The following is a 12,113-nucleotide window of genomic DNA, read 5'->3' as shown; positions in this document are numbered from 1 at the left end:
ATGACTATTCACATTACGGTTATGTCTACTTATTGCATGAGAAATTTCAAGCAGTGGATGTCTTAGAAATTCACTTGAATGAAGTAGAAAGGCAATTAGACAGAAAGGTGAAAGTTGTTAGGTCTGATAGAGGTGGTGAGTAGTACAAAAGATACGATAAAATTGAGTAACACCCAAGTCCAGTTGCTAAACTCCTTTAGAAATATGACATTTGTGCACAATACACAATATCCGGTACACAACAATAAAATTATGTATCGGAAAGGCATAATAGAACTTTAATGGATATGGTTAGGAGTATGTTAAGCAATTCAACTTTACCCTATCTTTGTGGATGTATGCCTTGAAAATTGTAATGCATTTGTTGAATAGGGTTCCTAGTAAGACAGTTCCAAATACTCCTTTTGAACTGTGGACAAATAGGACACCTAGTATAAGGCACCTACATATTTAGGGTAACTAAGCAGAAATAAGGGTTTATAATCCACAAGAAAGAAAATTGGATGCAAGAACAATCAGTGGATATTTTATTGGTTATCTAGAAAAGTCAAAGAGGTATATGTTTTATTGTCCTAATCATAATATGAGAATTGTTAAAACTGGAAATGTAAGGTTCATTGAAAGTGGTGAAATCAGTGAGAGTGCAATTCCATGAGATGTGGAAATTAAAGAAGTTAGAGTGCAAGTCCCTTTAGCTTGTGCCAGTAAGGTGGTTACTCATTTAGGCTTATCTCAGAAAGCATATATCAATAAAGTCCTAGAGAGATTCAAGATGGAGTGCCCAGCATCACCCATTCCAATTTAGAAAGGATACAAATTTAGTCTCGCACAATATCCTAGAAATGATCTAGAACGAAAACAAATGGAAGCAATTTTGTATGCATCAGTTGTTGTTGCATCTACCATGGAAGCTGAATTTGTAGCATGTTTTAAGGCTATAATTCAAGCTAATTGATTGTGGAACTTTATTTCAGGGCTTGAAATTGTCGATAGTATTGCTAAGCCGCTAAAAATATATTGTTATAACTCTACAACAATATTTTTCTAAGAACGATAAGTACTCTAAGGGTGCTAAGCATATGGAATTGAAGTACTTTATTGTGAAGGAAGAAGTTCAGAAACAAAGAGTGTCAATAAAACATATTAGCATAAACTTTATGATAGTTGACCCTTTGACAAAGGGATTATTGCCCAAGACATTTATAGAACATGTTGAACGTATAGACATTATTGTTATTGATGATCATTAAGTATAATTTACCTTATGCATTTTAGTGACACTCTAAGCTCATTTATGATATGTTTCTGATTACTTGTTCTCTATGTTTGCATGCATATTTGTATTAGAGTAATGTTAACAGGTTTTGTCTTGAATAAAGATATTATGTTGGACTAATTATGTACTCCTAACTAATGGTCATATTAAGAAGAAGACTAATTTGTAGTACATGGAAGGACTATGTTGATTAAGTGATGTACAACCGTCATGACTCAAATTGATTCTTATCCTTGATCATGAAATTATAATGTACCCAATGTATAGAATACTTTATTCATTTTAATGTGCACTATGTTAGTTTAATCTATTTATTTATTTAGTCCATAATGTTTAGTAATGTCACATGAGCCAAGTGGGAGAATGTTAGAATTAATGTCTCATGTGAGAGACATGTGTCTTATGTAGGGACTAATAAATAAATAATTAATAATTAAGGACTAAATTATAATTAGATTAAATAGGAAAAGTTTATAGATGTAACTGCTACTTGATGGGAATAGTGGTTATAAAAGAAGTAAATACCCATTAATGTGAAATAAGGTTCTCTTCGTGACAAAAAAGTGTTATCTCTAACCCCTAGCTACCACAAACGTAGAGAGATAGAAAGACTAGTCAAGGAAGCAAATCTTATTTCTCTCATCTTCCAAGGAATCAAAGTGCACCAGAGAGAAACCTCATTATAAAGAAAGGTATGCACTATTTATCCATTATTTATGAGAATCATAGGTTTCAAGATCCTATTAATTTCCTATAATTATTAATCTATGAAACCATTAAAATTTTAGGTCTTCTACACAGTACACACCCTACACCATCTATAAATAGGACCCCTTTAGCAAGCCTTTCCTCAAGAGAGAAAAACTACACCCCACTCCCCCAACCACGTTCTCGAGGGTTGATATGTGATCAATGGTTGATAAACAAAAAGTATTCATTCATATGACAATGATGATGTGGATGTTGGTGACCCATGAGAACTTTGAGTTTAAAACAACAATGTTCTTAATAATGGATTGATGCAATGTGCCTTGGTTTTCGTGCATTTAAAGGTTAAGTGCCTAAGATTGACCTGGCTGACTATTAGTGTTAGTGAATGCATGAACATAATATACACACCTACCACAAGGATATGAGACAAAAAATAAAATATTTTTTAATTCACTTACTTACATTTGATTTAAAGAAGGAGATCAAGGCTCATTTTCCAACTTGTGTAATTAAATAATTATGCATGTTTATATATCATAACTACTTGATGCATGCAATGTTGCCTGGTAGAATGCTAGTACCTGAGAAGCATGTTTTTCTTTTGTATTTTTTTTTCCTCTTGTCACCATTCTTATACAATTGAAAAAGAAAAATGAAAGTTATTGGATAAATTATCTTTTTAGTCCTTAAATATTTTAGGATTTTTGTTTTTAATTAGTCTTCATTTTTTTTTGTTTTTGATCTTTTAACTTTTTTTGTCATTACTTTTAGTTCCTTATCTTTTTTGTCATTAATTTTAGTCATTTTAAAAGATTAAAAATAAGGGTGAAAAAAGTTGAGGTACTAAAAGTAAGAACGAAAAGAAGTTAAAGAACTAAAAATAAATATAAAACTATTAAAGACTAAAAATAAAAAATTAAAAATATTTAAGGACTAAAAAGATAATTTACCAATTACTTTCATTTTCTTTTTCAATTGTATAAGAATGGTAAGGAGAAGAAAAAAAAAAGGAAAAAAAAAATGCTTCTCAGGCATCAGCGTTCTACTAGCCAGCATTTCATGCATCAAGTAGTTATGATATATAAACAAGCATAATTAGTTAATTACATAAGTAGCTATAATACTCTTATGTTTCTTGCTTAAGCTTTTCATTATTTTTTATGCTTTCTACTTACTTAAAGTTTAGTCATGTTGGTAAGTTTCCTTTACATATTCATATAAGGTTTTGATTGAAATACTCTAGCTCCAGCTCCTACTCCTTTGTCAACCAAGGTAAGGCTTATTACATACTTTGTTTTTTTCTTTTACTGCATAATATTTTTTTGTAAGGTTTTTCACATACACTAACATTATCACCTTCAAGCTGAGATTGTTATTGCTACCAATGAGACTCCAACTCTAGCTCCTTCTCCTCAATCAAGCCAGGTCAATGCTAAGTGTCGTTCAAACAGTCCAATCAAGACAGGTCAATGCTAAGCATCATCCAAAGAGGTACCATGACATTGGACCCACAACTAAAAATAAACTATTTTTTTTTTTAAAAAAACATTATAGTTTTGCAATAATTTTTTCTATATTGTTTTTATAAATAAATTGAAATTTTTACTTTATTTTATGTTTTCTTTTTAATTCAAATAAAAATGTGACATGTGATTAAAATATCACTCTTAGTTAGTTTTTTTAGATCCATATTGAATGAATTTCCATGCCTCTAATATATCAACATATTGAAGAAGTACAAATAAAAATTAAAGTTATAAAAGGAAATAAAACTAAAATTAGTGTATTATAATAAAGAACAAAATATATGTAAGCTTTAATATGAAATAATATTTTTTTTATCAATGATAGATGATAATGATGGAACTAGAGAATTTTTTGTGGACCAAATATAAATCATAAATATAATAAATATTTTAAAAATACAAAAATAAATTATTTGTGTTTTAAAATGAGATGAATTTCATGCAAGTTTATCCAGATATGATAAAATTTGAAGGAAGTGTGAATAATGGGTTTAAAAAATATAATATCGTCTATTTTAAATCAAATATTTCCTACCTTTTGTAGGGACAGAGTTGAAAGAATCAAACTCGCCTCCCATTTGGTCATGTCTATTTTATATATAATATTTATATTTATGTGTATGTACTTTTTAAAGATAAATTTAATAATAGATGATAATATAAGAGTAAATTAAATAAAAAATATGATATATTTATTTTCAATTTTGTTAAAATTATTTTATTTATTTAGTGAAGTAAAATGTATAATTTTTATGAATTTGTGTTTATTTTTATATACTTAAAATAAATATAAGAGTCATATTTAATATTTTGTTATGAAACCATAAAATATCATGATTGACCGTCAATCAAACAAGGTAAGACCTTTCACCTATTGTGTTTGTTCTTTTACTGGAGAATTTTTTTTGTTAGTGATTTTTGTTTTAAAATAAAAGAAATGACCAAGTAAACCTTCTTCAACACATAATTTATGTCCTGTTTTCCATGTTCTTTTGCAAAAATAAAGGAAATCCAATTATGCTCTAACGGTGTATTCAACATGTAATGTAATGTTGTGTAAATTTATTTTCTCATGTTAATTATAAGGTAAATAAATGTTAACTTCATAACTACCTTTTCCTCTGTTTATGTCTAATATGCTGACATAGTAGCACTTAATTTTGTGCACTTGCTTGCATTTAGATATGGATAAATCTTTGATCAAGTTGCCACACAATACACCAAAATATTTGGTGGAATTGAAAAACTTTTTAGATTTTGCTTTTCAACATAATGCTAGTGGATACTGATGCAATCCTATCCCCCAAGGGTATTGGATAGAAGACTCCAAGAGAATTAGACTAGAGCGGCTAAAGAATACCTTAGGATTCTCATGAATCTCAAGGTAGATTTCTGAGCCCATGGACCAATAGGAAACTTCTCAATGAAGCTTCTCAAGGAGGTGAACTTAGTTATTAGAGGGATATGTATAGCTAAGCTCTAACTAGCTTCTCAAAGAAGTTTCTCAAGGGAGTTCCTCAAGAAAGTTTCTCAAGAAAGCTTCTCAAGGAAGCTACCTATAAATAGAAGTATGTGTAACACTTGTTGTAACTTTGATGAATGAAAGTCTTGTGAGACACACTTCAAAGTTTAACTTCTCTCCCTCTTTTCCTCCTTCGATTTCGTGTTCCCCTCTCTCTTTCTTTTCCTCCATTAAAGCTTTCTCTCTAAACTTATTATCCAAGATAGTCTCTTGATGGTGAAGTTCTGTCTTCCATGGCTTATTCCCTAGTGGATGGTGTATCCTTTCACCTCTTCTCCTTTATCTTCCACTGCATCTCCATGATGAAAAATCACCATTGAAGGTTTTATTGAAACTCAAAGATCCAACCTCCATAATAGCTTCACAAGTAAGCTTTCATCATGTACAATAATATGTCTATGCACTAAAGTAGGTTCAAGACGAAGAGAACTGAGACAAGAAATGTACCATCACTTGGTTTGTACCAAGTATTTTAGATTTAGGATAGACAATTTTTATTGGGAATTTTGATTAATAATATTTTTAATTATTGATAGTTTTCTTTAAAAAATATTTAAATTAAATTAAAAAACAAAGATGAAAAAGTTAGATCGAAAAAGTTAGATCAAAATAGATAAAAGATTAAGAAAAATTTTAAAAATCTATTATTGAAGAAAAAGTCTTAGAAATACTTTCATTGAAGAATAATTCTTAAAATCACTTTTATTCAAGATCATCATTCTAATTTTTATATAGAATATTATACAGAATCACTGTCTCAGCCAAGCAGTGAACGTGCGATTATACCCTTTCATTCCAAGGGAAAAAGGAATAGCTGCAGAGTATGGTGAAGGTTCTGTTCTGATCATCCGCAATGTATAACTAAAAGACTAAAAAATCATGTACCAAAAGTTGTTTTTTTATAGTTTATTGAGAATTGAAAAGAAAGCCAGAAAACAAGGTTGCATCCATAAGTGCTAACAAGTTAAGGATAATGGTTTATGTGCATGCGTCATGATGGGGTTGATCAGAGAAATGGAAATTAAAAAAAGATCCTTTGCCTCCTCTAGAGGCTGCTTGCAAAGCACATTTTAGCTTGCTTGTGTACATTTGCTGTTCAGCTTTATAAATGTTGTGGATTACTCTCACTTCATCTTCATTCACATCACCAAAATCAAAGGTGGAAATTAAGGAAAAGTTTCAAAGAATGGATTATAGGCTCAACCAAAGAAGGTACCTGCTTTCCTAGCAGTGAATTGTGATGCCATTGATATTCATTTGTCTTATTTGTGATTTTCTATGTAATCATTTTTAGTCCATAGAAGTATGTTGAAATTTTATCAGACATAAATTTTATACATTTTTATTCTTTATAATTTTCAGAAAATTCATTTTCTTTTTTCTTTTTATCTTTGATGAGGATTAGAAACATTTTTTTATATAAATTTTAAGGACTAACTATAAATGAAATTTGAATAAAGACTATTTTTTCTTTAAAAAAAAGAATCTTATTAACGTATCCATCCATGCTTAGTGCTTAATTACTAATAAAAGCTAATGTTATTTTGTTGAAGAGTGTCCTTTTCTGATCCAAATTCACGACAACACATACCAGATGATGAGCGTGTAACTGCAGTTGCAGCTGCTGCATTTTCCATTCATTCACTAGAAGAAGCAGGGTTACTTAATTTGCAGAAAATGAAAGAATCTCCCAAATTTCCAAGGACCAAAACTGTGAGAGAAAAAGAGGGGAAAGTATCTAGGCAACCAAGTCATGGTAATTAGAAAATTTCCATACATCATATATATGTTCAAGTTAATTAAGCAATGACAAAACTTAGATATAATTCTTCGGATATTGTTATTTAATTAGAATTGAAGTTTCATTTCGGCAATTTGCATAGTAAAAGTTGCACTAAAGGTCAAGATATGATACCGAAATGAAATTTTAATTCTGATTGAAGAAGAACATAAAGAACATTTAAAAAACTATATCTTAGTTTTGTCCCTAACTAATCCTTTGAAAATAATTGTAATATTACATATAATGGCAGGGGAAATTTCAACAAGAAGGTCATTGGGACAAGAACTCGCTAGAGCAACAGAAAGTGCTATTCCTGCTAGACGCCCAAGTGGTGTATCCCCGGCAGCAGGGTATCAAAATCACAAAGGGAATCAAGTAATACAACACAAAAATGACAAGGCAACACTATGGGAAAAGGCCAAGATAGAGAGGATTCAAAAGAGGTAATATTCATTTCTTAAACATAATTCATTAATTATTTTTTATTAATTGTATTTTTGTCACTCTAACATGACCAATGTGCCATTTTGTAATGGATTTAGTTCATTCTTGTCATTGTAAGAAAAAATCAGGTATGAGAAGACAAAGTCCAAAATCCTTGCTTGGGAGAGTTATAGAAAGATTCAAGCCAAAATGCAGATGGACAGGAAGAAGGTTTGCATCTCAATTTCTATTTTTCTTTTTTGTAAATATTGATGAACATAATCTCATTGCTTGGTGGAATTACAGAGTGAATGGGAGCACAAAAGGGCAATAGAAATGCAACATTACAAGAACAAGATAGCAAGGATAGATATGATAGCACAAGGAGCAATATCACAGTTGGAAGACCACAAAAGAAAACAAGAGTCCAAAGCAAAGGAAAAAGCAAAGAAAATCAGAAAAACAGGAAGGGTCCCTGTCAAATGTTTCTGCTTCAAATCTTTATAGGATCAAGTCATGTAGCCAGTTCCAGGAAAACAAAACAGTAGGAAATTTCATGTTGGTTCATAATATTTCTTCCTTAAATTGGCTTGGGAAATTTCATGATAATATCCACTAAACTAAGGTTAATTTTATACAAGCTATATAAGCATGCTGCTTAAATTGTTCAAATTTCATATTTGATGTAATGATATAACCTACTCAAATTGTTCTGGTTGTGAGGCATGCATTATTCAATAAAAATGGCACTTATGCCAATATATCATAGTTTTGGGCATTTAATTTAAACGTCAGCCAACCACATAAATATATTGCTATATAAAATTTATGCTTCAGCCATTTTAAAATCTATTTCACATGTATCAGTCTTGTCGCATGAATAATTGAAAAACAGAATTCGGCTAAAATTGCTTCGACACGATTCAAAAATTTGAATGTTTGAATCAAGCGATATGGTTGCCAAGAGGGGAAATCTATCTCTTGATCTTGTGTAAGTTCTCAAGTTACTAAAGAAAACACTTTATTAGAGGTGAATTTAACAGAAATTTGAATGATTAACCGAAATAAAAGCTAAATCTAAAAGAAAACAATAAATTCAGCAAGAATAATAATTGAAAAATAATTGCATTGATTGATTTTTTTGGCTGAAGGTCCTACAAAATATTTATACTGTAAAATCTAAACTAACTTGTCCAAATCGTGTTTCATCCACGTTCGTCCACTATAGATTCATCCTCAACTATTTCAGCTTCAGCCTGCAGCTCCCTTTAGCTGCTATGATCCCAACTTGATTCAATCGGCTAACTAATCTCTTTATTCAAAATATTTTGACTGGTACAATAAGTGAGCTCTTTCACATAATGTTTCTAATTTTAGTTTGGAAAATTAAAAAAAAACCTTGCTATAATAACATGCACAAACCTTGGTCTAATGAAGGAGCTCTTCTCCTATTTATATTTCCTGTGGCCCTCTAACGTTGTGATCAAATCTTGGGTGATGCTAGGTGCGCCCAGCATTATTGCTGGTGCACCTAGCATTTAACATGAATGGGCAAAAATGTCTTTGGTCTAAATTTAAAAGTTTAGCGTGCACCCATCATTTCCTTTAACGCATTCCATACGAGCCCCCTCCATTCTTCTTCCCTGCGCCGCCATCTCATTTTTGTTGGTTGTTGGAGCTTCTTCTCCTCCGTTGGGTGTTAGCATTGAGGACCTGTATTGAACGGGTTGCTCCACCATCGAGGTAAGCTTCTTCTCCCCGTTAATGGCTACCGTTTTTGTTTCTGGTTTTTGTTTTCGTACGGATGTAGTTGATCCATAGTAGAAATAGGAATCAGGTTTAGTCATACGAATCAAGTTGATTCGTATGAGTCTTAAAGATCAACTTGCCCCTGTTGTTGAGGATGATCCTGTGCTAGCTAAAGACTTACATGCACATGCTGCAGAAACTGTTCATGATGCTGAGGGATTTCCAAGTGGGCCGTGTGACCCATCAGTGCTGACTGATTATGGTGACCATGTTGTAATCATCGTATGGAATGGAGAGATATTTAAAATTTTTAATTAAAGTGATTTGTTAAGTATTTGTTATTATTTAAATTTGTCATAATTTTAATTATTATGTTTATAAGTTGTCAAATCATTTAATTTTTTTTAAAGGAACGTCCTGAATTGAAGTTATCTTCTCATGGCAAGAAGGTTCAAAAATTTGGGAGGCTTGCTCCAGAAATTGAAGGACTAGTCGCTGCCACAGGATTAAGTCCTTTGATCACATGTTCAGTAGACACTGGCGATCGGGGACTTATATCCGCTTTTATGGAGAGGTGGCATAAGGAAACTAGCAGTTTCCATCTTCCTGTTGGAGAGCTAACCATCACCCTGGATGATGTGGTGTCTCTGCTTCATCTTCCAATTTTAGGCGCCTTCCATAGCTTTGAGCCACTGCACATCGATGAAGTCGTCTTGATGTTGGGGGAGTTACTTGAAGTCTTCGGAGAAGAAGTTAGAGCTGAGATAGTACAGTGTCATGGGGCATACGTATGCCTATCGTGGCTACGAGATATTTATCAGAGTAGATGTGAGGCTGGACATTGGACTGTTGCAGCTCGTGCCTATCTGCTGCATCTGTTAGGTTGCACTCTTTTTGCTAACAAGAGTGCAGCACATGTTCATGTTGTTTTCTTAGACGCTTTCCGAAACTTGAGTCAGAGTGGAAGCTATGCATAGGGAGCTGCCGCCCTAGTGCATATGTATGATCATTTGAATGATGCTTATAAGAGTGGCGAACGACAACTTGCTGGTTACATCACTCTATTACAGGTAATATTTATGTTTTTGATATGTTAATTTGGACTATGTTTTAAATAAGTTAATTTGACATTTGCTTTATTTTGATATAATCTTTATAGTGTTGGATATATGAGCATTTTTCCTATGTTGTTGAGTGTTTGACTGATCCAGAGTATGATGAGATCTCACCACGTGCCTGCCGATGGATTGCTACGAAGGTTACTTCAAAGTCATTACCAACATCGACGTACTGGAAGCATCTAGATGGACTGACGATTCCTGATGTTTGTTGGATGCCTTACGGTGAGCACCGTGGAGTGCAAGACTTTGATTTGATTTCATGCTTTTCAGGTCAACTATGATGGGGTCCCGTTGTGGTCACACACCGACCAGAGAGGGTGGTACGACAATTTGGATACGTTCAGACCATTCCTCCACAGACTATGGCTTCGATGTCATCATTTGAAGATATTGACGACAGGTGGATGCATTACTCTGACTATCTTGCAGCAGCGGGGCAGATTTGTCTTGTGCCTGAACAATGTGCATCCGATTACATGGAGTGGTTCTTCATGATTTCTCATCTGTTCATGACACCCGCACAAGCTGCTGATCTGCCCTGACATCCACCTATGACACAGGATGACACATATGTGGAGCTAGATATCCTTGAGGTCCTAGTGGCACCAACAGCAGCACCAACACATGCCCCTTCTGATGTGGAGTAGCCTAGACATGCAGTGGTAAGTAATGTTGCTTTAATGTTTTATTAAATGTCATTTAGTTCACTTATTGTAATACTATATGGGTTGTTTTCAATGTTGGAGAGCGTCTGCTCAACTTGAGGATAGTCACTATAGGCATATAAATACATGAGGTCATGGAAGATTGCATAAGGATCGCTAGGGGTGTCACACCAGATGGAAATGTTTATGTCAGGTCACGACGAAGGCGGCACACGGATCAACCATAGACGTCATCCATTTTATGTTTTCATATTTTTACGATGTTTATAATTTTGTTGTATTTGACAACATTTTATTTTTGCCGAACATTGTGTAAATGTTAACTTATTTTGGTTTATAATTTTTATTCTATGTTTATTTGTCTAAATATTAAGGTTAACATTAACAAATTATTTTAAATTACGTAACCGTTAAATGTACCAGGTATTCCTATTAATGACGTTACAGTATATCCATAAGTTTTACACGTTTGCCAATTAAGTTCAACGTAACAAACCTAATGACAATTATGTGAATTTGTAGCATAACAATTACATATTCATGTAGGACATTACAAAGGCATTAGAAGCTACATGTTCAATCTTCAATTATGTCAACATAGTCTTTTTTCAACATCATGAAGCTTCTGTATTGCTGCATTCTACTAATATATGGAGTTGGTCATTGCTTTGCCTGAGGATGACAATTCCTAGACCATAACAATGCTAGAGGCGATAAAGGACAACAGTCTTTTAAATAAATCTGTTGTACATGCACAAACAATATTAGGTCAACAGAACACAAATGTTTGCATAACTTTAAAAATAGGACTATCTGTCTTCAATGTACCTGAACAAAATGATTGTCATAGACGTGACCGATACATATTATGTGATGCATAGAAGAATCTGTTGGTGGTTGACTTCTAAGAGGAAAGAACGTCATGCTTTGTTGTTGGGACAATGATACAAGGATTACATTATACCTTGATACAATGACATATCCCATCTCGATTATATCCATCCATTTATCCACAGTAACCTGAATCAAACAAGTATACACATCAAAGTTTTTTAAAGTTAATTCTTAAAAAGCAAAACATAAATTACATACCATGGATAACCCACCAACAAGTAGGGACCTCCTTAATTCCTTGAATCTGTTTGTGCCACCGAAGAGCTTGATATAGTCATTTGACCATTTGCCAAGTTCTTTAAGCAAATGTTTGCGCATCAAGGACCAAGAATCTTCACCCATACCTAATACAGCGACAATCGAGCGATATCCACAGTTACCGTCAGCTTTGACATCCACAATGTTGTCAATGAAATCGTGTATAAATGGCTAAAATTGATCTA

General features: G+C 32.8%; 2 protein-coding genes across 2 annotated transcripts; both read left to right on the top strand.

Annotated features, from left to right (window-relative positions):
* The first annotated feature begins 6,178 nt into the window (after positions 1-6,178).
* LOC114416587 lies at positions 6,179-8,002 on the top strand. Its single transcript, XM_028381509.1, has 5 exons — positions 6,179-6,247; positions 6,589-6,791; positions 7,069-7,261; positions 7,391-7,472; positions 7,548-8,002. Exons 1-5 carry the CDS (start codon positions 6,222-6,224, stop codon positions 7,746-7,748), a joined length of 705 nt encoding a protein of 234 aa, XP_028237310.1. The 5' UTR covers positions 6,179-6,221; the 3' UTR covers positions 7,749-8,002.
* Positions 8,003-9,107: 1,105 nt separating this feature from the next.
* On the top strand, positions 9,108-9,967 carry LOC114415920 (protein MAIN-LIKE 1-like). The gene is made up of 2 exons (XM_028380783.1): positions 9,108-9,272; positions 9,401-9,967. Exons 1-2 carry the CDS (start codon positions 9,108-9,110, stop codon positions 9,965-9,967), a joined length of 732 nt encoding a protein of 243 aa, XP_028236584.1.
* The last annotated feature ends 2,146 nt before the right edge of the window (positions 9,968-12,113 follow it).

This window comes from Glycine soja, chromosome 6 (assembly GCF_004193775.1).
Source record: "Glycine soja cultivar W05 chromosome 6, ASM419377v2, whole genome shotgun sequence".
Lineage (NCBI taxonomy): Eukaryota > Viridiplantae > Streptophyta > Magnoliopsida > Fabales > Fabaceae > Glycine > Glycine soja.
Note: the sequence above shows the minus strand (reverse complement) of the source record. Positions and strands in the feature narration are given on the sequence as shown.

Excerpts from the sequence above, each read along its gene's own strand:
- LOC114415920 (XM_028380783.1), top strand. The coding sequence starts at position 9,108 with ATGAGTCTTAAAGATCAACTTGCCCCTGTTGTTGAGGATGATCCTGTG. Across the intron at positions 9,273-9,400 it reads GTGACCATGTTGTAATCATC|GAACGTCCTGAATTGAAGTT; the intron begins GTATGGAATGGA and ends TTTTTTTTAAAG.
- LOC114416587 (XM_028381509.1), top strand. The coding sequence starts at position 6,222 with ATGGATTATAGGCTCAACCAAAGAAG. Across the intron at positions 6,248-6,588 it reads TATAGGCTCAACCAAAGAAG|AGTGTCCTTTTCTGATCCAA; the intron begins GTACCTGCTTTC and ends ATTTTGTTGAAG. Across the intron at positions 7,473-7,547 it reads TGCAGATGGACAGGAAGAAG|AGTGAATGGGAGCACAAAAG; the intron begins GTTTGCATCTCA and ends GTGGAATTACAG.